The 26,001-nt window shown below is 39.3% G+C and overlaps 1 protein-coding gene across 1 annotated transcript in view; it reads right to left on the reverse strand.

Annotated features, from left to right (window-relative positions):
* The window catches only part of LOC107193661 (protein trachealess), a 45,111-nt gene extending 27,185 nt beyond the window's left edge, over window positions 1–17,926 (reverse strand). Inside the window, exon 1 of the mRNA XM_015583150.1 lies at window positions 17,715–17,926. Within this exon, the coding sequence (XP_015438636.1) occupies window positions 17,715–17,926 (212 nt within the window). The remainder of the gene's footprint in view (window positions 1–17,714) is intronic.
* Between the last annotated feature and the right edge of the window lie 8,075 nt (window positions 17,927–26,001).

The raw sequence follows: 26,001 nt of genomic DNA on the forward strand, positions 1-26,001 counted from the left end.
CAAGGAGAGGTCTCTAGGTGTAACACTAAATTTTTAATGAGGTTTGGCACAGTGATAGAGCTTGGAATTCTAAAGCCAATGATATTTGTTTCAGTTGCATATGGCCATTAGTTTTTGAAATATTTAATGTTCAGTGGTGAGGAGCCTTTGCACACTTATCGAGGATTTATTGTATAGCAGATTTTTTTGACGATCATTTTCTTTAATATTATCAACGTCAATATTATTTTCTTTAATGGAATGATATATTTTCCTTATTTATTTTGTATATTATAGAAGACGTATGCACTTAACATATTACCGACCGGTGGCTATTAATAGGATTCTTATTGGTATGTACTGAAATAGAAAAACATATGAGTAAAATGGTAAGTTACGATGTTAGAAGATACAGACTCCTCTCGATTATCGTCCCGAATTCGGCTCTCCGCCGGGACAATAATCTTATAAAGATATGCTTCAGATCTGCGTCAATTCGTTTTTTGCTTGTAGCCCGAGTCTTGGCTTATAAACTACTTGCGCGCGCCACATATGCAGCAAATTGGCTCGCGCAGACTCTGTTCCGTTTTTGCCTCCAATTTGTCACAGGTTATATTACAAGACTTACTGCCAATTTGCGTTACTATTTTGTGCAAAACCCAAGTGATATGCGGATACAGATGACTATAACAGTTTAGACAACTTTTGTCATTATTTGTTGGCAATTAATGTACAAAACTGGTTATCCGGGTATTTATCGTTACACTAATCCTCACACCAAGGAATCAATCCGATTCTTGTAACAATTTCAACCGATTTCGTGAAACAGATAAACGACCGTCTAAACTCGAAAATAATGATTTGTCCCGAGGGACATTCGAGTAATAATACGGTCGAACGTTTCCAGCCGTGTCGTTTGTCATTACGAAACGTCGCGGGTGTGTATATACATATATATACGTGGCAGCGTCGGAATAAAATTGTCCTACGAAGCAATAAACAAACGTTCGATTTCTTTTTTTTTTTTTTATATCGCTCGTATCGATTCATGAGTTCCGTTGGAATTTCGGTTACGGAGGGGTACACGCGGGTCGCGGTTGGACTTTTTTACGACGGCGAATGCAGAAACGAGCGTGGCGGTACGTGCACCGAATACGGGACCGTATGCAACGATGTTCACTAAAAATGCGGGCACTTTGTCGTGAGTTACGTCAAACAGTGGCTTCTCGACGGATTCGACCGTTCGCTGGTTACCTTTGTGCCTTTTGCATCGAGTCATCGAAAAACCCCTTAAAAAAGATCTAGGAAAAATCTAGGAATGATTTCTCTGGTGTAGAACATTATTTAGTGTGTTTAGAGGTCCATAAGAAAGATTAAATGAGCCACTTCGATAAGTTATAAATAAGCACTATTGAATCAGAAAGCTGTGAATAATTTTACAATACTTGGGAAATTTTAATTGCTAATTTTATGTTCTGTAAATAAATTTTAATGTGTATGACGTTTGTTTGAAAGTACTGTCGGCTTTTTCATGCACGTTTTGATGGTAAGTTGGCAGTGATAATCTATCACAAATATGGACTATGATCGTGGATAATGACAGCCATTATGTTCCAGATTATCATTAAAATAGAAACGGAAGATCGAATGTTTTTGTGTTTTCTAATGGAAAATAATTTCAGACTTATGTATCAATATTATGGTACTGATGCAAAATGAATCACTCCGGATACTTGTCTGCGTATTTGATTTTGAAATTTACTTTGACATAGTGTGCTTCTGGCAGTCTTTACGGCAGTCCTATTGAATTCATTCGAATTGCAAAAGTAGTTATCCTTAATTGCAAGGCGTTGTGTGCTAATGCAATGAAATAAATGATACCTTTTAAAAGAAAGAATTGTTCTGAGTCGTGAAGCTCGTGAATCTCTTAAAGTCACGAGCAATCAATTATATTAATTATAGTGTGAATCTCATTACAGTATAAAAAATAGTTATTTCACAATTTGCGTAAGAAATAATTCAAGATTCCATTCCAGATAATTGAAAAATATGAACAATAGTTTTCTTACTATAAATGGCTTTATACTTACAATTTTCAAAAACGAAAACGAAACTACAAAAATAATGAATATTGGCAATAAGGTCCGTATTCTAGAATTCCAATTAATAAAACATAGCTTGAATAATTTCATATGCATATTAAATCAATAATCAAGAGCGTAAAATATTCGAACAGGAAATAAATTAGCCTCAATTGTCCCTGGCATTTTATGTCTCACAGTATTTTCATATAAGTCTATAATCAAAAACCAGTCACAATAAAATTGGTGTTCAACGATGAATTGTCTATTCGAACTCAACACGTGAAAGAACAAAATGGGTACCAGACAATGGAGTGATTTCTCATGAAAATCTATCTCTAATGTTTACAATAAAAGATTTACTAATAAAACTTCGAAAATTAAACACCTTATTGCATATACAGTACCGGAAATATTTATTGGATCAAACTCAAATGTACGTAATACGCATACATTTCATGCAATATCATTGATAAAATGATTCGTATACGACATATTTTGGCCAAGATGATGAATTACATATTACTACTATAAATATCTGTTCTACTTAATTTTCCTAGTACTAATAAGAAGAAAGATGTATGTGATAACGTGTTCAATATTTAAGTGATGCTCAGTAAGTAATAAGTGTATGTGTAATAGTAAGTGAAACTTACAATCAGTTGACGTGTCTGTTCATTATTAACTCTTTCTACTTACTGCAAACTGTTGGCTAGTTAGAAAAGCACAGTTGCTTTCTATTTTCCCTAAGAGCATTCCGTAAGTGTAGTCATCGTGTTGCGATTATTTAATCAGAATCGCATTATGAAAAAATAAAATCAATAGTTTCTAGATACAAAACATTTTCTTCCTTTGAAATAGAGATATCTCGTCCAAAGCATATCATAAACGAAATCACGTAGCGAGATATCCCGTCCTTCGATGCGAAGGGGTTTAAGCCGTAGCCCCGAAAATTTAGCACCCAAGTTGAAGGATCAAACCTTACATCTCTCCCCAAACGTACCTCCTCGAACCCACCCGCCGATACATTGTTACCAGAATCCGGACCAAAACAATCAAACATCGAACGCCTGAAAAATCCTCGGAAACTATGGTCTCGATGGCCAATAATTCGAGCTGTGGGTAAGGATGTTGCTCCAGTCACGGAACGCGGGCCAAAGTGCGATTAGAGTGCCTTCCGCTGCTGATTGTGCAAAGATAAAGGGAACACAGGATCCAAGGAGGGGTGGAGATCCACGGAGGACGGTGGTAGGTATAAGGGCCTGCGTTCGTTTTCGGGGTCCGTTCTCCCCAGAGGTCGGTCGAGAGAAACGACGCCGCGCAAGAGAAAAGGCCGGACTGCAGACGTGCGAAAATAAAATTACGCCCAACTTTCGGTCAAATTTGTTGAAATTGGGCGTACAGGGGAAGGGAGGGGGACGGTTGGGGCCAAGGGCTCTCGCGGGTCCCACGGGACGACGGGATAGAAGAGGTTAGGTTCGCGCAACTGTCGGTATGGGCTATATCTGTAGCCATATCGTTGGAAGGGTGGCAACACGCCTTGGACACATAAGGATCCTCGTGCTCGCAGTGCTAAGTGCCGGCCATCAATAATTCAGCAGCGAACCCTGACGAGGTTACACACCGGGCGTTCCTTTCGATCGGTGCGCGATCCCGCTCGCCCCTGGATTTTTCATCCAAAGACAAGCCACTCTTTCGCCTGATGGGGAATTATTAATGACCAGAGAAAAGGGGTGGACGATTTTTAGCGATTTTGAAGATGACGCATGTGACTACCTTTCGGCAAGGTTGAAACGATTGACGGCAACGATGCCATTTGATGAGAAAAGTTATCTGTAATTGTGGAGTTCAAATCAGGTGTAAATCACGGTTGTAAAGAGATTGTATAGAATGCAAGTATTGTATAGAAGTTTTCGTTGATTTTGTGACGCGCTGCGGTTTACTTGTCTATATATTCCATTAATGTTATAATATTTGGATGATGTTACGTTGTTACGGAATTATAATTTTCAGTTGATTGTTACATTTTAGTTTCTTCAAATAATTTCTAATTCAATCTAGATACATGACCCAGTTTGCATTTTTACATAGAGAAACATGATAAAATGTTAAAGAAATATTATGATTAATTGTGCTTAAATAATAATGAAAAAAATTTTCATAACAACACATCGAAATGTTTTGTGAAAGATATGATTCAAAGAATGATAAATACCAGAAAAGTTCAATACGCACGTAGTCGATACACGCCGAAGTAGTAATGTACAGAATTGAATGTTTAAGTAGAAAACCCCAACATTACTCAGACACTGCAAACGCGTAGCCCAGGTTTAACGAACGACGTGAATCTGAGGATGAATCATTTTTCCAAGAACGGATGACACACGAATGTTAGCATGAAATGCGTATTGTCTGGTGTAATTTGTACAAGAAATTCAAAGTTAACTAAATTCTTAGAAATTCAGGGTCAAGCAAATTTTTTTTCGTACAATCTTCAGGACAGATAAACATTTTCCGTGCATTTATTTTTTTCCAAAGTAGTAACCCTCCAAAGAACCCTAGGATTGTTCTAAAAATCTTTCAATTTATCGATTTAACCATTTTATATCAAAATATAATTACTCCGTTCAAAATCTACACCAAAGATCAAAACTGACGCATTCTCTTCGAAAAGCGTGGCGCACTCACCAATGGAAGGAAATATGGTGAAGAAAGAGTTTCCAGAACAAGAAGAGTGTAAAAAAACTTTTAGAAAGAACTTCTCTACTGAATCGAAGTGAAATGAATAATTCTAAAAATTTCCAGAAAATATTGTTTACGATTATTAGTGACATAAATAAACAGAACTGTAATACATCTATCGTCTAAAATTCTTTATAGCAGAAACCTTCAGAAAGTTTATTCTCAATAAGATAAATAAATTTTTCTGCGCGTCCAGTTTCGAAAAATGAATCCAAAGAAATTTTACATTTACATTAATGCGTACCACAGAATATTTCTGAACAAATTATCAAGTATCGTTCATAGGATGAATTTACTTAACTAACAAAATCACAAAAATTTATAATCAACCCTTCAATGACGAAGCCCAAGAATCCTTCAAAAAGATTTTCGAACCCATCGATCCAACCATTCGCACCAAAACCACAGCTTCCCATTTAAAATTTAAAGGACGAAATATCCAAAAGTCAATCCATCCTCTTCGAAAAGCTTGGCGCACACTGCTCAATACTCCTCGGAGCGTGTCTAACGCCGTTCGATGTCCACGGAAATTGCTTTTCGTCGATCGTTCGCACCCCTCTACGGTTCGCGTCTTGCCGTGGAAGCGGTTCGATACATAATAATCGGGCCGAAAAAGAGGGCCCAATTAGCAGGCATCGGGGGAATTATGATTGCCGCGGCGGTAGGCCGAGTAAGCGAGCGCCCCGGCTAATTCAATTAAACAATTCATTTGCTGGTCCGAAGCACCACCTGAGGGCACGTCCCATTCCGTCCGCGCCACGGTTCGTGTGTCCGTGTGAACCGGTTCAAGTGTGCGACCGATATGGAGGCGAGAACGTGAGCTGGAGAAGGACCAAACCGGGTCCAGAGCTGGCTGGCTGGCTGGCTTCGGTCTCTCCCTGCCTATTCCCCGGAGAGCCGTAGCCTCGCGCTACAATACAATGCTCCTAATGTTACGGCTCCAGTTTCGACATAATTTTCTTTCGCGGCCCTTTCGGCTATCGGATGCCTAAGCTTTTGTAGCACTTCGACAAAGAAAATGTCATTTCCGGTGGCCGTTCGATAACGAGGCCCGGGAGGAACGATGTAGGAGCGATGGAGACCATCGACGGGGACATCGTCTTGCGGGGTTCAAACATGGTCTATTTTCGTCGAGTTAACGTTAACAATTTTGCTGTCAATGTTCAAGTATTTTGTTTGAAATTGGTTGCTGTTATGCAGGGTGAGTCATTTAATTGTACCACCTAAATTTCCTTATTACTTTTTTAGTAGTATATTGTAGAGTAAATCATCGATGAGTGTTCGAAGACTCCTCGGTATTGACCAGGAGAGCTCGTCAGATGTAACGCTGATTTTCTAACGAGTTTTGTCAGAGTGATAGAACTTGGAATTCTGAAATGCGTAGGCATTTTTTACTGGAAATTTCGTCTCCACAACACGTAAAAAGGATATACTTATACATATATATTTGCTACATAATATATGAATGTGAAGCGTCTTCAATGATTCCTAATCTACAATTTGTTGTATACAAATAGAGAACTTCAGGCTGGTTTATTTAACCTTTAAAAATGAGATAGTTGAACCTGAAGAGAAGAGGTTAGTTGAACCACTTATATATTGTAATTTATACAGTATGTTAATCAAATATAAAAGAAAAAGTACTTTGCTTTGAGTCTTAGGATGAAAACGAGTGTGTTGAGTGCGGTGAAAATTATGAAAAAAAGAAACAGATGATTGGGTAAAATGCATTGGCAGGCAACGCTGGTCACACGTATAAAATATTGAAAAATTGTACAAGTTATATTGCCATCGCATTAAGAAAATAGCGTATTACTTATATTGGTACCCCTAATATATATGAGCCTCCTAGAAGCCGAACTGATTAATTTCTTTAAACAAAAAGCAGCGAAGATCGTCAGTATTACCTAACATTAAAGACTTTACTTTCCGTGTTGGAGAATCCCCTGTAAAATTGTTTCGATGCCTTTAGGTAAACTGTTCGGGACAACAGCCAATCAAAACATGTTGCAGCCCCCCCTACAGTTCATCCCAAAATCGTCCCCGAGTCTTCCAAGCACCACAGTATCTCGGCCTTCCCAGAATTCAGTCGTGGCTGTCGTAACATCCGAATCATTCAGCATACGTCTAGCGTACGTCTCAATCTTCCACGATGTGAACCCGAATCGCAGTTCCCCCATAGCCGGTCGTGGCTCCACCGTGTTCAGATAAACGTTACCAGCACAAAGGGGCCCGCTTTCGGAAAAAAATATTTTGTACACGACGAGACGGCGGTGTGTCTCAATGAAACCCTTCCAACATCCAAGAAAGAAAGCGAGCAACCTAACCACGGAGTACGGGGGGGGGGGGGGGGGGGAAAAAGAGACAATACGATAACCACTAAATTATCCCAGCACATCCGGCGATGTAAATCACGGGGACTCGCGCGCATGTGTACTCCGTGCACCGTGCAGGACGGAGAAGAACGACAAAGGATAAAAAAGGAAGAAATTGAGAAGACGGCAAAGACAGAAAAAAAAACGCGTAGAGGAGACAAAGAGTGTGTGTGTAAGAGAGAGAGATAGAGAGAGGGGTGAGGAGAAACTGAGGGAAAAAAACGGAGGAGCCGGATAGAGAGACAGAGGGAAGTTGGTTCTTGATGACGCGCAGATAAGGGAGGGCTTAAAGTCTACGTGATGTGCTTCTCGATGTGTCCGAGCGGAGGTCGAGCCTGAGAAACTTTCGGTAAACGTACCCGGAGACTCGGATGAGAACGTAGCCTCCCTCAGCCGGAAGAGCCCCTTTTGCATTTTCGATGGTACAACGCTCGAGGAACACGCTCGATACTTAATCGCTCGGTACTGACCTCCGAAAAACTCACCGCTGGCGCAGCGGGGCTTCATCATCCCCCTCCCCCTTCCCCACTGATGACAGGGGTGGTTCGCGACGTTCGGATTGGGATTTTGTAGCCACCCTTGAGTGACTTGACGGACTTTAAACCAGCCAATCTGTGACTCGAATGACTCTGAACTATCAATGAGTAACTTGAGTTAGTTTGAACCACCAATGAGTAACTTGAGTCACTGTGCGAAATTTCACTGTATAAAATTTCTTGCATAAATCTTCAAATGTATACATAGTTATGTATTTAGAAAATCGCAATGTTTGCACAGTGACTGTAATGAACAAGTTCGTTACAGCTGTAATTAAACAATTTGGATGTTCTGAATATGTACGTATAACTGCTATGATTCTAGTCTTCCATGTTAAGACAGTAAAAGTGTAGATATATTGTGTAAGGTAATATTCAGAAAATACATTGCTTTTTACATAATAAAAAAATATATATTCTATGGGATGAGAATATCCAGAATTATGCGTGGTTTCCAAGCAAATGTTGGTAACAAGCATCCTAATGGCTTAGCTGTGTTACTTTCAAGGAGAGATATATAGAAGCCAGTGACGTGGCTGCTTTGTTAGCCTCTGATATCAGTTGAACATGGATAATAGACGCATTGTAATCGCTACTGACGTAGTTTAGAGAAATTGGTAAGCACTTAGTTTACAAAACTTTGAATAAAATGGTTATACTGTCATTTTTAACGAAAAATATTGCTCTCCATTGTTATCTAAAATAAAAGAATCTTACACAGACCGCAATCGATTGCAGTAAACTCCTTTGCAGTTTAAAATATAATTTCCTAAGAACACTACTAACTTCTCTAATTCATCAATCCAATTATTGTTTTAGGAATCGTATTCCTCATCTAAAAATACGTAATATGGTGCATACCTGAATGCAGTATGCGTGTCTCTATAATAAAATAAATCTAAAAAGTATTATTAATAGACTGCGGATTTTATGCATTTATAGCACGTACGATTCCCTAGAATTCACTATATTTAAGAGTTTGATCAATTTTGAAGGAGCTTTTATTTTCTTTAGAATCTGGTAGAATAGTAAATAAAGTAAACTGGTCTTGGTTTGACTCTAGTTCCTGTAAATTAAGCCCCAAAATCTATAGTTGCATAAATATCCGCAATCTAATTATTAATTTTTTCAACGTTCAAGTTTTCAAGTGAACAAAGAAAATCACAGACGCTATCGTAAAACACGAAACGTTTTCCTGCTGTCTCTGGATGGAAAAGATGATTTAGTCATCGATCAACAACCGCGACACGTTCAAACTAAACGACTGAAACCGATCCAAGAAACAACTGAATCTATCTTAATGCATTCGGGAAAAAAATCCTGTTTCGTTTCCTGCCTCGAATAATCATCGACAGTTTGACGCACGAGGAACACCGGGGGAGAGAGGTCTAGTCTCCTAGGGGTCTCACGTTCACAACTTGCATCCGGACATTCTCATGTCCTTACTTCCGGGAACGTGAGGCCCGTAACACCGACACCCTCGCCAAACCCAGACATAACTTGCGGTCACTGCACTTTGTCCTACTATGCTTTTATTTGATAACGATAAGCATACCCAGCTGGCTGCTGCAACCTTGAAACAATGGTTCAGATTGCTGTTCTAGAAGCTCAAAAGTTTCATTTGAAATATTCGAATTAACTCGAAATGAACATTAATGTCTTTATCCAGTGAAATTTTCTTCTTTTTTCCTCAAAATTCCAAGTAAGGTATATAGATCACAATTTTTCCATCTGTCAACAAATCTTTGGTTGCACGTAGGTTTAGATAATGAAACGATGTTCATAGAGGCTAATTATTTTAATTTAAATCATCAATTATTGAATATTAATAAGTATGCTACTGATACACTACATCATAATATTGCCTCGGAGGCAATAGAAAATAGAAACGATGGTCCGACGCGTTATGGTACTATTTGAACTCTTGAAATATCGTTCTGTACAACCGTGTGACACACAGTGCGTTGTAATAAAAATAGAAAAACCAACTTTTTGGTCGATACTGATGAACTTCACAGACGTGTTTCGAGATAGTTGTTAGAATTTTTTATTTCTAGAATATTTATAATATAATAATATTCTGTAATACACTGCGTTTCAATATTATAAAACCGTCTTAAGCTTTTTATATTATTGATTTCTTGTATTGATTGAATAACCATGAAACAATATAACGAAACATTCATGTGTGTAGTGCTTCTTTTTCTAGGGAAATATTAGTTTTCCAAATAAACGCAATATACGATATACCTACTTGATTTAATTTCTTACCGACGACATTACACGGATGGTCTTTTTAAAAAAAAAAACACTTTATTTCCGATATCACTCCGAACGTACACTGACCTGCTTTCACTGAACTGTATAATGTCTTAATAATATATTAACTGAACTGAACTGTCCGTTGCTGAGAGGGGTGCCTTATATATTTTCTTATCTCTCGATTGGAGTGGGGGTATGGCGTCGTCGTCTAGCAGGTAAGAAATTTACTCTTAACTATAGAACAAGGGAATCGAAAATTTCAAAATGGTTTTATAGTTATGAAATGTAACCGTACTAAACTCAATTGATTATTTGTAAACAAAAAACACTCAAATTGCTTCAATCTTTTGAAATACGCGTAAATAAATCGTTTACTCGACAAAACTCCTTTACTCGACGCACTCTGTAACATCTTGAATGAATTTTTATCTGACTTCTGGGTGCTGACGTTAGATTGTAAATGGAGTGATATTCTTTGGAATTGTAGATACGAACCCTTTTTTCTGGGAGGCTGTATTGAGTTTATACAAAAGTAATGGTCGTCGCATTTAAATTGGTATTGTAGTGTTGTTTTATTTTATCGACGTGGAAATTCAATTTTTGCCACGTTTTTGGCGAAGGAAAAATAGAAAATAAGGGGAAGTTGTTGACATTAATAAAGATTTTCGATGGAAAAACGGTGGAAATTTTTAATTACTGTATAGACAGTGGTGCCTGGGTTCTTTTGGACCCATATGTATCTTTCGTTTTAAGAACATTTAAACAATTTTATATGATTTAATATAAACAATTCTTAGCTATTGAAAATTCAAGTCCATATGGACATAGACATTACTATTCTGTATACAAATTCAATACAAGAGGACAAATTTAATAAAACAAAATAATCTTTTGTTATGTATGTTACGGGGAGGAAATATAACAGTGATTGGAAAATAGGCCCTCTTGGGTCAGAGATTAAGGGTTCAGTAATACAGATCAGTAAGAGAAGGGTTGTAATATGTAATTAGTGTGAAAGGTTAGATTACCTTTAATCAAAGTAGCTGTCGTGGGATTTATGAATGGAAGTGTAGTTCTATTATTATGTATATTATACAAGTGATATTCTATGTTAAATGAAATATGATGCAGTATTTGTTGTATTATGAAAAGTATTATTTGTCAACAAACATTTTTATGATTTCAAAATTCCGGAATAAACACTTCCGTAAACGTGTAAGTGAATTATGACAGTGATATGTCAGACAAGTGTTTGATCGTATCATGAATAGTATCGATCGCTTAAGTATTGGCTCTCCGATTCTCGACTACGAACAGATGCTGTGAACAAAATTACATGACACATCATGAAACAATCATCCCCGACGATTTTCGTTCACCATCGTTCTGACCAAACCGACCAATATTCAGCCACTTTCATCCGGCGAGAGAGTTCGATCCTGGGCTACGCATGTCCACGGTGTAACTATACGTGCAAATAACGGGGACGACGGTCATCGAAACGATCCGAAAACGGATCGAAGAAGACTCCGTTTGGTAGGTCCGTCGAAAACGAACACGGAGGAATCAATCGTATCGGGTTTACTGCCGTGGCGTGACGTACTCATCTGCACCGTCGGTTTACCACCCTTCAACCCTCTGTACCCACCGCCGCCACCCATCACAATTCCCATTATCCACTCGCTGTGACAGAGCTCTCCGGGGACCCGCTACGCTCGACGCTATCACGCCAAGAAGGGCCAAGGCAAGATTCCTCTGGCGACGTACCTGCTGGACCCTGTCCACTTTGACGGGGACACGTCAAAATAGAGCCTCTTTGGTTCTACCGACATTTCTCGAGGTTGAATGACGATATCGAGGTATTGGATTGCATTGCGTGCTCCAAGGGGTCTAGGTAGCTTTGGGAGTCTACGGTTCTCGATCTGGTTTTGGAGGCGGTCTTCGTTTTGGTTGGTTAGTGAGGACTAATTCAAGCGAAATCATTTGGTGTGGGGATTGAAGATCTGTAGGAAATAACAGGAATATTGCTCATTGGGGTTTTCAATATGATAGTGATTCTAGTAACATTTCATGATATTGCATGATGATATCGACTCAGAGTTAAAAAATTGAGTAGGATCACGAAATCATTACTTCATGTGAAACCGTTTAATGTATAGATGAAAAACCTACTGGAAATAATAGGGAAAATCCTTAATGAGGTTTTCAACATAATAAGTGATTTCGATGGTACAATTTTACAGAATAAAGATTTAATAAAATATTGGGAATCTTTTTACTGACTGCTCTTGTGGCACCGTAAGTATTCATATTTCCAAATGAAAATTACCAACTTTGAGGAATTTAATCTGACGATTAGTTTGAAGAGTGTAATGAATATTATCTGAATTCAAGAAAATATTGGATGAAAGTGTATCATAAGATCCATCAGAGTTAGAGAGAATAATCCACAAATAAAGCATGTAGAGTATTTTTCATAAATCTCCTGCCCAAATTATTGTAATTAGTGACTTGTTTTTTAGATGAATTTAAAATGTTACCAGCAAAAGATGATACTAATTTCAACTAGAAAACATGGAAAAAAGTTCGAATATGAATAGAATATTCACAATGACAAAAGAATTGTAGAAAATATTAAATTTCCCTAGAATAATCCAAGTGGCTATCATCAAAGTATCTTCTCTAATTCTTCTTAAATAAATTCAAAGTACGATAGTAAGTACAACATCAATAATCGATTGGTCTTCATCTGTATTCAAAGTATCATAAATAAATAAAATAGAACCCAGTAAAATCTCGAATTCAAACACCTCGTTTCATTTTTAAACGCTTCGCTGCGAGAATAGTCGGTGTTCACGCGATTTTTATCCGTACCAGTCTTTGAATTATTGACTTGATAATGGCCTGGCGAAAAGAACACAGGGGGACGGATATTACCCCATAAAATCATCTCGGTGGCGTGAGAAAAAAAGAAGGCGGAACTCACGCGTACGATATTTTCAAACCACTTTACAGGCTCGTAAAACTTCATTACAATCGTTGATACGCACGAAGCACGATCGGGCGCGATATTTCCCCCACTTTCGCGGTTCGTAAAAAAATGTTTGATCGCTTAATTTCAATTAAGTACCCCGGTTCTTGCTTCATCGGGACCGTTCGCGGTCTGTAATCGTCAGTGTTTCAATGCCCGTGTTCAGTAATCTTTTAGAATCTCGAAAGATCGGGATGAGGATATCATTACGATTTTTTTTATACAAGCAGATCGTACCGCCAATTAGCAAGGAAGAAAAATGACTCATCCGGTCGTAATGACCGGCCAATTATGTAACTACGTTTACAAGCGCGCCGTGTATCACTGTAATATATTGCTGAAATTATGTTAACGTCCTCAATGCTCCCCGCTTCTTTTCTGTTCGTCGACCTGAATGAATTTCACGCTTACGGAATTGCAAAACAGTCGTCAGAAACATGAAAGTTCGAGATTGGGGCTATCATTTGTATTTGTAAATTATGTTGTAATTCTGTCTGGTGAAGAAATTGACAACTCGCGGTTTCAATTTGTCGTATGACAATTCAGAGCTTTTCAATTCGAATTTAATATTTTTATAAAATTGTATTTATATGGAGATTTCGTAAAAGTATGCAGTAAATTATAGAGATTTGTAAACTGGTCTCAACTTTCGATTGTACTTCTTTTTAAAGAATATTAAATAGTCACTTTAACTGAGTGCGGAGTATACGTTAAACGTAATGGCTGCCATATGCAGGTCTCCATTGAAATTTTATAACTACCTTACTCTGTCAAAAAGTAACTAAGATATCATTAATTGAATTTTTTACAATTTAGTTTAGATTATCGACTACTGAAACTAGTGTTACATTACAATAATGACTCCTTAAAAGGTACTTATTTCATATTCAATTTACTTCAATTTTGAAGAGTAAAATTTGAAATAAAATCAGATTATTCATTTATTAAAACTTGTGTTATTGCAGTAAGAACTCCTTGAAAAGCTTATTTCAAAATAAACGCTCGTCTTTTAACGTGCAATGTTTGATGAAATCTATTCAATTTCGGAGAGTGAAATTTACCCAATAATTTCCAAAGTAGATCTAAAAGTTCATAAAGATATTGTAACGACAGTTGGAACATATTCAAAGGACACTATTGAATACATGTATCTACTGGACTTAAGTCCAAAGCCGCCATTATGTTTCTCGGTGACACGCAGCTCGTGAAATTATTAAAAGAACCTATTGCTACAATAATAATATATTATCAAACATCGTTTCAAAATGTACGAGTTGATTTTTAAAAGGATTCTATCCGCAAGATACATCGAACGTCCATGTAGATCGATGGTCCACATTCGAACTCGATGATTCGTCTTCGGTTACAAGAAACGAGTTGTGCAGTCATGTTATGCAATTTTGTTTTAATCGAAGCGGGTAGAAAAGAAAAAAAAAACTGGATTTGTCGGTGCGCTCCATTGTGATATGTCTTTCGTGCAAGTGGTACCACGGATTCACAGTTCACGTACGGCAATAAAAGGCCGACAATATGTATGCAAATACGGGAGTGAGGCAACCGAAACCGAGAATATTTAATTTCCTCGTGGCAAAGCTTAGTTCCAGATCTGATTTTATCACGGTCCTCCGCGATTTTTCATTAACACTTTAAGCGCCGGTCACCGGTGACCGACAGTCAATTTCTCACCTCAGACCGCGCCAATGACTGAAGCAATTCAATGTAAAACATAATACCTTGATATTTAAAAATAAAACATGGTAAGATTATGATACCAGTAGAAACGTAGCCTAATGTTTAATAACATTAACACTTTGATTGCCACGTCACCCAAATGTGGATGATACGTACATTGCGGACAGGCTGGATTATTTAAATACTGTTACAAAATTTTTCGTAATATTAATATAGCAGTATAATTTTGAAAAAGACCAACAGCCTCTTATTAACTAAACGCACATACTTTCGGCGATATATGACTTAAACACGAAATAAAGTGTGTCTGGCCATGTACGTCCTTTTTCACTGTGGCAATGAAAGTGTTAATGAATATAATACAATGATTGTTATTTTAATGGAGCTTGTTGAAATATGACAAGTAGTGATGAGATTTTCCATCAGTATAATCAGAAACTCCTGTTATTTTCGCAATCCAACTTCTAAACACTTCTTCTTTTCAACTCATTTTGTACTTATTGTCGTCGTAACATTTCGTGTAAAATTTTCGACTTGACACTCTTACACTTTTTTCGTGCAATTAGTGACATCATTTTCGACTTTTATTTATACTATAATTAATTCAAGAAAAGTCAATAAAATTACTTCGGCGGTTAACGCGTTAACACGTTGACTGCCATGGTGGTCACCGATGACCGGCGCTACTAAATTACACGAAGAAACGTTCACTTTTAAACCATGAAACATTTAACATTTTATAAATATAGTTAGTAATAAAGTAAGTGTTCAAGTCAACGCGTTAATACGTATATTATCAATAACAAAGACTTAAACAAACGTATCATATCATGAGACTGTCCTAAAAGTAGAAATTGTGGCATTCAACGTGTTAAACTAGGTGCGTTTCCCGCGGATAAAGACGGAATCCGACGTTTCGCGTAAAAATTCAAATGCTCCCTATAAAGTTTCTACACTTGGTTCGAGCCCAATAAAAACGGTGATTGATGGCCTGATAAAAATTCGACATCCTGCGCGCGGCGAGGAATGATATACAGTTATAACATCAACTTTACGGCGCACTATTTACAGCGTCGCTCGGTGACGTCATTGTCGACCTACGTACGTCACATATTAATGTCTTACACATTTTGAATTATAACACTGAGAGCTGAGCCCATCGATTGTTATAGAAACATATTACTTGCAAACGTATCTTGTATTAAACTGTAAAACCAAATGTACGCTCCCCTTTGTGGCTGTTTTATGCATAATCTTTCCGTTTCTTTTTATTTCTTAAATGTATCGATAAGAATCTACTTTTATTATATTATCCTAAGTGTTAATTAGACCGTTTATATGTCCTGTGATTAAAGTGATCGTGAAAAATCGTCGCGATCTACCTCGAGGGAGCACAGTTTGCTACGCGCCTCTAGCCCTTTCACTGCTGCAAACAAATATGTCGTAGGTTCGGTGATGAATTTAATTTTCTTTTTTTTATAATATAATAATATAAAGTAAAACGACTAATTGGAATGCCTCACTGTATTTTTTCTTGTTTTTAGATATCTCCATTCTATTTGAGAAAGATTAACAAATTATAATTTTAGGTATATTTCTAACTATTTTGCCGAAAGTACTGTCTAAATTCGTACTTCTGAAATTTTAAATACGATTCACTTATGACAAAGCAAAACGTTCAACCCTTCCATCTAGTTAATATAACGATACGACATGGTGAATCTTCTTGCGTAAAAAAAAAAAACAACAAATGGTATGCATATATACAAGACGTCATGAAATATGTCCACGTACATTTATAACTGTGATGAAATATTGCAGTCTCTGGATGATAATTCAGTCTGGAACTTTCACGAGATTATTTACTTAAGGCGTAGTTAGAAAGCTCCGTGTCCTACGGGCAGCAAAGTATACCGTTCGAATGCATTAAACTACTTTCGCTGTTCGAGTATGATTAATAATTTACATATTACAGAAATAAATATTGTAAAACCAATAAGAATAATGTGAAATTCTCTACCATAAAACACAACAGTCCCGTAATTTGTAATAACAAGTCTCGAAGAATCTCGTCAGTATCCTCCCGCGAAACCCGTGTCAACGCTAACGTGACAAATTACCAGCAGCGCGATGGAAGGGTTGAACCTCGTCAATCTGTCCAACTCAACACCACACCGAGGCTTGTTACACACCCCCATTCAAGCTTTAATGCAGTCCGTGCGCGAGGTGTAACAAATCAGAGACAACGTTTCCCCTCCATTTATCAGAACCTTTACCAATGACACGGCAGGCGCAGAGAGTAGGTACCGTCGCCACCCTATCCCCCAAAGACAAAGGCAATTGTACCCTAATCAACGCGTCTCCGCGAGCCAGCATAGGCTTCATGATCGGCCAACAACCCCTAACAGCCAGTTCAGACAATACGATTTTTTGAACGATTCGGTAATTTTAGCAAACTGATAATAAAGCAGCGATCATACGATTCCATATGTTCATTGAAAATCTAACTCTGATGCGTATTTTTACCGCCTTTGTTTGCACAAATGAATGCTGTTTCCGGTTATTACCGATTCGATCAAAAAACCGTATCGTCTGAACTGGCTATAAGTAGTCTTGTTTTTTATATTATTGGAATATGTTTCCATAACGATAAACTATTGTCGGTATTATTATTAAATCGATCAACTGAATATTAACACTTTAATTACTGTGTACCAAAATGGATACACAGCTGAACCGTATAGAGGACCTGTGTGCCTATGGATGGTCACAGGAAAGCATTTCATTCTATGAATTGAAATTCTCCCAATTTTAACCGATTCGGTAATTTTACGGAATCGATCAAAAAACGGTATCGTCTGAACTGGCTGTATTGTTCACCGACAGGACCTACGGCGTCGCAGTGAATGGGCTAGGTAGATCGTAACGTGCGATGGAGGAGGAATCTCGTGATCAGCTAAGCCGTAACTACGTTAACGATAGGGTAAGAAAAATAAGTATAAGAGAAACAACATGCCCTGGCTCGAGGAGAGGACCCTGACTCTGTTTGTACGGGACACAGAGGTCCGCCGGTACGAACCAGGAGTGCGTGAACGCGGGGTTGATGTTGAGCGCCCCAGCGGCCCCCTGATGGGGTCCGCCGACATCGACGCCGACACCGACACCGACCCCGACCGGGCTTTGTCGTTGAAAGCCCCCATAATCCATGGCCACCTGATACGGCAACATCTTTCCCTCTCTCCGTATACTCCTTTTTCAATATCTCTCTAAATATTCTCTCTCCTCTCCCTCTATCCTCTTCGTCTGTCCGTCCTCTTCGTTCTTCCTCGCGAGCACACGCAAAAAAACCACTTTATATATTATTGTCGTTCTGATCGTTCGTGGCACCACCACCAAAAAAAAAACCAAACCAGTTCACCTTCCCGCACCACGGAACAAACTACCGGCACACCACCGGCGGAACAGTCATAACATCCCGCGGCTCGTCATCGTCCATCGCGCGACACGTCCCGTTGGTCACGCGTCCCGACCCGACACGGTATGTATACGGGGTCGCCGAAGCCCGTCAGAAACAACTAGAGACCAAAGGGGCGAGCAAAACGGGAGAGAACGTCCCGTAGGGCGTACACACACGCGCACACACACACTACTTGACACACGTGTGTGTATATATATATATATATATATATCGGTGCTTTCACGCGCGCGCGCGCGCACGTGCGTGTCACACAACACACACAACTCGACGGACGCGACTCTGTCTCGCGTGGACCACCACCCAGCTGTTTCGTTACCACCGGAGGGGTCCCTTCGATCGCTCCGGGATCACGCGGCGGGCCGCCCGATGTGCGCGTCGGACGGCGGGGGTTGCAGGCAGCGAGCACAGCGACAGACAGCTAAACGGCCGGTTCGTGACCGAACGACAGACTAGACCGGACTGTACCGGGTCCTGTAACGTGAGCCGCGCGACCGAGACCACGTCGTGAGAAGTGAGACAGTCGGCCTATGGTGGGAAGAGGAGCGAGAAAGAGGACGCGAGAGCGTGCGCCGAGCCACGGTCTCTGTGGCTCCGCCCACGGAACGGAGCCACGACCAATAATCTGCGAGCGCTGCATCCACCCGTCCACGCCCACCACCAGTCGTCGCACGGACACAGGCGCGCACACTCTTAACGGATCCCCGCGACTAGCGCTCGCAACACAGACGCACGCTCGCGGAGGCACGTATACTCAGTGCGGCCGTGGCCCCGCCCATCGGTACTAATGACACTTGCCGGATGGTTAAGAGGTCGGATCCGTACACCTACACGGGAGAGGGCTACCTTGTCGCGAGCCAAGGGCGACGTTCCCCGGAAGTGGCCTGTGTAAGCGTGCCACGTGCGCGCTCGACGATTCTTAACCCTCGCGCGGGGACCGGCTCTTTCTTTCTCTTTCTGTGTTCGTTCAAGGTGTCGCGGCCGACGGATGACTTCGGGGTTTCGAGCTGCGGTGCGATTTCGGGAATGATTGAACTTGAAGTACAGTGGTCCAGAATCTAGATTTAATAGATCATACGTTTATTTAGCTCAAGCAATGAAAAATGTTGGAAGTTATATTTATCTTTAAGTAGAAACAGATAGATTGATGAATGTTGAATCTAGTTGGGAATTAATACATTCTTTAAATCGAATTTGAATTTCGGGAATGCCAACTGTTCTTATATTTAAGATTGAACTGTTGTACGATATTTTGTATCGCCCGCATTAGGTGCTTTACGTTTGATTCTACAAATTTCTACTTTAATTCAGTATTAAAATGCGGTATGAACGACTATGAAAATAGAACATTACTACAATTAATTTTAACTACAAGTATTTTTCTAAAATTTTAATATTCCCTGACGCGCTTATGAAAGTAAGCAGATAGACTTCGCTGAAATTTAAATCCGCTATAGCTCGAAAACAAGGTCAAATTGTATGACCTTTTTGTATTATTTTAATCTACTGAAGCTACCTCCAAAATATTTCCCACTCATTTTGGGACAGTCTGCATATAGTCCCATCAAAATCGCTTTGAAGCAACATAATAACCCAACTCACAGGTACAAAAATTCCCTACCATACCAAGAAACATCCCGTATTCCCCCAAGTCGCACCTCTATTTCTCCCAGTGTTTTTATTCGATTCAGCCGTACAGTTCGTATAAGTTTCGATACAGGCTGGCCCTGACAGAATCTGAATGAGAATTTCGCAGGTAAAGCACGAGCCGTGAAATAGAAAAAAAAAACAGAAAGAGACAGGCGCTAGAAATAACACCGTTTGTTATTTCCGTTTATATCCCGAGTCCTCGTAAAGCAAGACGATCGTACCTCATGGATATTCATGGACCGGGACTTTTTCTGTTACTCAATCGGCCCGATCGATCGTCGATTTATCTCACGCAACGCGTCTTTATGCAATTACGCCATTGTCGGAATGCGGGGCACGTAATAAAATAGCCGAGAAATCGACGCGAACCGCGGCACCAAGCAGGAAAGAAGCCGTGGAGAGTTTGCCGTCTGTGAGATCGGTGAAAATAACGCGTAACTATCGTTATTTCACGCGGCCCAGGTGTGGGGAGCAGAGATCTCAGGTGTACGCCCGAGTAATCGACTGCTGTAGCACCCACGCCCTACGGAGACGCCATGATTCTCTCTTTGATTAGGCGCGCGATATGTACGTGCAAATGCCCGACACTGGCTCCGTCGTAACAGCGCGCAGTTAACACACATCGATGTGTAGACAGAGAGTACTTTCTTGGAATGACAAAGTAACTCGTGTCTACACTCGACACGTTCATTCTTATAGATCCTGTACCTAGGCTTTTTATTTACAAGAAGAGGTCACAGTCGTTGGGTCATCGATTTTAACTCCTTGCCCTACGATTTTCTTCACGTCCGCAGACTTCAGGATTACATTGTTGTTAATAGTTCCTCAGAAACGAAAGGAATTCTGTACTTAACGGAACTGTATTTTTACTGTAAAAGTTAAATATAAATGTCAGAAAAAGAACACCGAATAATATTCTTCCTTGTTGAATTGATTTTGAAATCGTCAACACGAGTCTGAATCGATGTTATGGGGCAAGGGGTTAATGAAACTTCTTTCCGATGAATCTACAGCAAATATAAGACGACACGATTTTCCTATTTTCGTCAATACTTATTTTTTATGAAGATATTTTACATTTAATTTTTATGATTTCAATAAATACATGATTAATAGAAGCTAATGGTAACGGAGGTGGTTAAGTGCTAGGTTCTTAAACCACTGTATCGATGGTTCGAATTGTGGAAAATTAATGTTTTTTTCTTTAAATGTATATTTTTGGTGGTACGCAGTAATATAATAAATAGCTTAAAGAAGTGTAGAAAAAAAGAAAAGAATTAAACTAATTTATAACAAGACAAAATTTTAAATAATTAAAACAAATAATACAAAATTAAAAAAAAGAAACATGTACATTTACAAAAAAAAAATTAATTTTCTGGGATTCGAATCATCGATAACAGTGGTTTAAGAACCTACATAGCACTTAATCACCTTGGCTACCATAGCTGTTGCAATTAGCTTCAATTGATTCTATATTTGTTGAAAGAGTTAATCCTTGAACTGCTTATCAAAAACAGGTCACTTTTGACCCATATTAAAGTTTTAGATATCGTAAGTTGGGGGCCAACCACCTCAGTCAAGGTAACTTCTTCCCAAATTCGAAAATGATCATTTTCAATGTTGCAGCTGTACAAATGATTTAATGAACTTGATTCAACCATGAAAAAGTATTTCACCAAAAAAATACGTGTAAAATCGAAAATGAGAATTTACTGACTCTGGGACAAAGTTTACCCCTAACTGAGTCAAACTTAGCCGAACTTACGGTACTAAATATTATCCAGTACGTAAAACATATATCATTGGACCAGAAACAGGGATCACAGGTGACCCGACTCGGTTAAAAAATGCGAAAATTTAAATCGAACCTCGTGAAACTCGTCAACCCGAGTTTCTCGTAAGCAACGACGCTCGCCAACGCACAGAAGCTCAACGTCCTCTCGATCGACGTATGTACATACGAGGGTTGATCCATCCGGGCGTGAATTCATCGAACGATCCAGGCTGACGGTAGTAACGTAGTCGAGGAAACCGGCGGGCTACCGTGTACACGAAAGAAAGAATCGTGGCGAAGAGAGCCGTGGCTGGGTGCAACGAGCGTGCGGTACTTAGCATGCATCCCCCGATACGAAGGATTCCTTATTGTATCGTTGCACGTGAGTGTAATGCACAAATATGAACTTAGCTGCGGGCTCGTACCCCGCCGTGTCCCTCTTTGTCTCCCTACCTGTCTCTATCTCTCTTCATTCGTTCGGTGATAACTCCTAACGTCCTCATAATCATACATATGGATGTCCCGTGTGTCCGTTCGCTGCTCGTCGTTTGACCACGGGACTCTCTGTTTACGCGAACGAACGATACAACCAGCAAAAGCCATTGTCCGTGGGCCCCCGTGGATCGGTAACGAGGCGAAACGGAACGATTTCTAAGCAACCGACGAACGCCACCCGTTAATTGGTATGCGGTCGCGCGATCGATAAACAGGGGCTGTTTCGTCGAAAATCCAGGAAGGGGCGACGGGTTCCAGGGAACGCGGCTTTCTAAATTCTCGATCGCGTGTACGTGGCCGAACGACGGGGCCAATTAATCCCGCGCGCCGCCATCGCGGTTCGACGCCGTTTCCATGGCTCTGACCGTGTGATACGGGGGAAGGAGGATCCTTTAGTGATTTTGTAGTGTACGGCTGCTCCTTTGAATGTACATACCGTCGCCCGAGTTCTTAAGGGAGCGCCTGGTACACAGTTAAAAATGAACGAATTTTTGGGAATTTTTTTGTGAAGGAAGTAGTAAACCGATTTGTTTGAAAATTTGAGAATACTTTATTGTACAATAAAACTGAATATAATAATTTTTATTTTTACGATAAATTCATAAATATTATTGTTATAAGGACTTATGTGCAGCATGTGAGCAAAGAAGGTGTTTCCGGGGTGTGTAATTAACCCTTTGCACTCGGAATTTCTAATTTTCCATAATACTAAAAAGGTTTTTTTCTGTTAAATTTTTCTTATTAAAATATTTATGGATTTGTCGAATAAAAATTTTTGTATTCAGTTTAATTGTACAATCAAGTATTCTCAAAGTTTCAAAGAGATTGGTTTAATACTTTCTTCAGAAGAAATTCCCCAAAATTCATTTATTTTTAGCCTGTTTACATCAGGCTCCCCTTAAACTGCTCTAACTTCATTTTTCAAGAACATTTAGTTAATCAATTTGCGTGCGTTTCATTGGACCAAAGAATAGAAAATCTCCATAATATGAAGAAAATTCAACTGAGAACTTAACAAATATTCTTTTAAGTCCTAACTCCAAAACTTTGAAAGTTTTTTTCTTAATGGTTGTATCTCCAAATACTAAGAACAATGAATAATTTATGTTGATAATAAGATAAAATTTTGTTAAATATTGTAATAAATAACTATTAAAATTCTTGTGTAGATCATATTTAATTTACTAATCATGGTTGACTATCAATTACCTATTCGAATATCGGCACAACTGCGTGGTACAAACTAATTTATATATCAGTTGTAAGAATAAATAATCCACCATTTCCTTTTTATTTCTTAGTATTATACATATTTTCCATTCAAAATATTCTTCTGACTTTTTCTTTTTAAGAAAGACGTAGAACATGAATATTGAAACTGACAGAATACAGTGAATTATTTACCGATACACCTAATAAAAATAATAGAAACCAAAACCAATGTACTTTCGATTGCAATTTTATAGTTCCAATTCAAAATATTCTTCTCACTTTATCTTTTTAAGAACAATATAAGCTACAAATACCTATTGAATCTGACAGAATAAAGTGGATTACTTATCGGTACACCTAATAAATACCCCAGAAATCAAAACCAATGAACTTCCACAAGGAACTCGGAAAACCCCGCATTCCCATACCACCTCTAAACTCGAAGATCGAACGCAAGCGAGCGCCGACTCACCCCCATCGAATCCCCCAGTTTATCGAACTCTGCCCATCCATAGTCGCAGTAGTAACTGGTCGCTCCTTGAATCGGATAATATCACTTTTATGCGTATAGCGATCTGAATCTAACCCTTTCCGAGGACCATGTATCAGCGCGGGCATAAACGTCGTCCGGGGGTTAAAGAAGGGCCCCATAAAATCCGCCCCCGCGGACGCGATAAGAGTTATCTCCGTCCTCTAATTGAAAGTTAATTGGTCCAACGGTTTCAGCCTGACGGAGGCCGACCGTATTCCGGATCCGCGACGGTAACCTACCCTTCCCCCGCCTCACCCCCTAGGGCCTAGGGGCGGCAATTTAGGAAACTGTGTAGCTACAATAATGAGACCCTATCTTATGGTGTTCCCGGCGTCACCCGTAACCACCACTGGGGCCCTTTCGGCTCGGTACACGTATTATACGGTGGGTACCTACCACCCGTGTTACGTGCCACGCCGAGAGTCCTCCCACGTGCTCGTAATAAACCGGCCCTCTTCCTTCGCGTAATCGGGAATTTCCGACAAACACGTACAACCGGGCTCTCTCTCTCTCTGCGGTGTACCGGCATCATCAGAGAGATTGCGATCGGACCATCGGTACTACAACTGCTCGACTTTGCTCCGTGCACGTGGTCTATCCTCCTGCTTCACCTACCAATGGGCGCTGCGTCGCGACGCCGACGATGGGAGGATTCGATCTTTGGTTAAAGTTCGCCTGGGATCGTTATGGAATCGCGATACTTTATGGTTATTGAATGGAAGGTGTCTTTTAAGAGAAATAGAAGGTCCCTTTATGGAAGAGGTATTTTTGTGGTTGGTCCCTGAAATCAGTGTTTTCTTTGGAGACAACATGGGAGAGTTTCTTTAGGGATGAGGGTGTGTCACGATATGGACGATATTCTTGTCGTTGTTCCTTGATAATAATGTTTTTTTTTTTTGAGACAACAGAAAACAGTTCCTTTGGGGATGAGGGTGTGTCTGTTCCCTGAAACCAATGTTTTCTTTGGAGACAATTCGAAAGAGATTTTTTTGAGGATGAGGCTGTGTCTCTCTATGGAAGATATTTCTGTGGTTGTTCCCTGGAATCAATGTTTTTTGGAGCAAAAACGAGAGTTGTTTTTTGGGGATGAGGTTGTGTCTCATTATGGAAAATATTTTTGTGATTGTTCTCTGAAACCAATGTTTTCTTTGGAGACAATTCGAAAGAGTTTCTTTGAGGATGAGGCTGTGTCTCTCTATGGAAGATATTTTTGTGGTTGTTCCCTGAAATGAATGTTGTCTTTGGAGACAATTCGAAAGAGTTTCTTTGAAGATGAGGATGTATCTCATTATGGAAGATATTTTTGTGATTGTTCCTGAAATCAATGGTTTTTTGGAGACAACACGAGAGAGTTTCTTTGGGGATGAGGTTGTGAGTGAGATGTTTGTGCGATGAGTCGGGGTGTATAATGTTTACATGTTTCTTGTTTCATTAAAAGTTTGATTGAGTTGTAGAACTGTATTATGCTTTCGACGGTTTCTGTTTCTTGTGTGGGCGGTAATGTGTTCGTGACAGAAATGTGTAAAGTTTGAGGTGTATAAGGATGATAAATTGCTTTTCTTTTCTGGAGGCCATGGAAGTATGATGGCAGACAGACTACTTTCATTTAGCTTTTGAATAGGTAAGGAAGGAGATTGATTTTCTTCGTAAATGAGTAAAATGATTAAAAATGGGACTCTTGCATAGTTGTAACCCTTCTTTAAATAAAGATACCAATAAACAATATTTTTATTAGAAACCCTCAAAACCGTGTTAGCTCAATTAGTAACGAAAAAGATGTTTTTCATTACTAAGTGGACGAGCAATTAATAATTTTCTACTACAAAAAATTTCAAACCGATTCCCAGCAAATTTTTCTTAGTTGTGTCTTCTAGTAAACCGACAATATAGTATTAGACCACGTCTCCAAATCTCTATTATCTGGATTTTAAAATTTCCGGTTCTCTTTTGAAGAAAAGAATAATTATCGGACAGTTAGGATTGAGATGTCGAAGTATCAGTGTCAAGAAACCTTTCTCCCAAGAAAAAAAGTTCTATCGGTGAATCTCGAGTTGTCAGTGGAAGCCTGACGAGCGAATTGATTGGTTTTTCTGCCAGTCTATGTGTTCCTGGAACTAGTTTGCCATCACTGTTTTAGAGAGCTCCCGTATCGGGAAAGTGTT

The sequence above is a fragment of the Dufourea novaeangliae genome, unplaced genomic scaffold (genome assembly GCF_001272555.1).
Source record: "Dufourea novaeangliae isolate 0120121106 unplaced genomic scaffold, ASM127255v1 scaffold25, whole genome shotgun sequence".
In the NCBI taxonomy this organism is placed as follows: Eukaryota; Metazoa; Arthropoda; class Insecta; order Hymenoptera; family Halictidae; genus Dufourea; species Dufourea novaeangliae.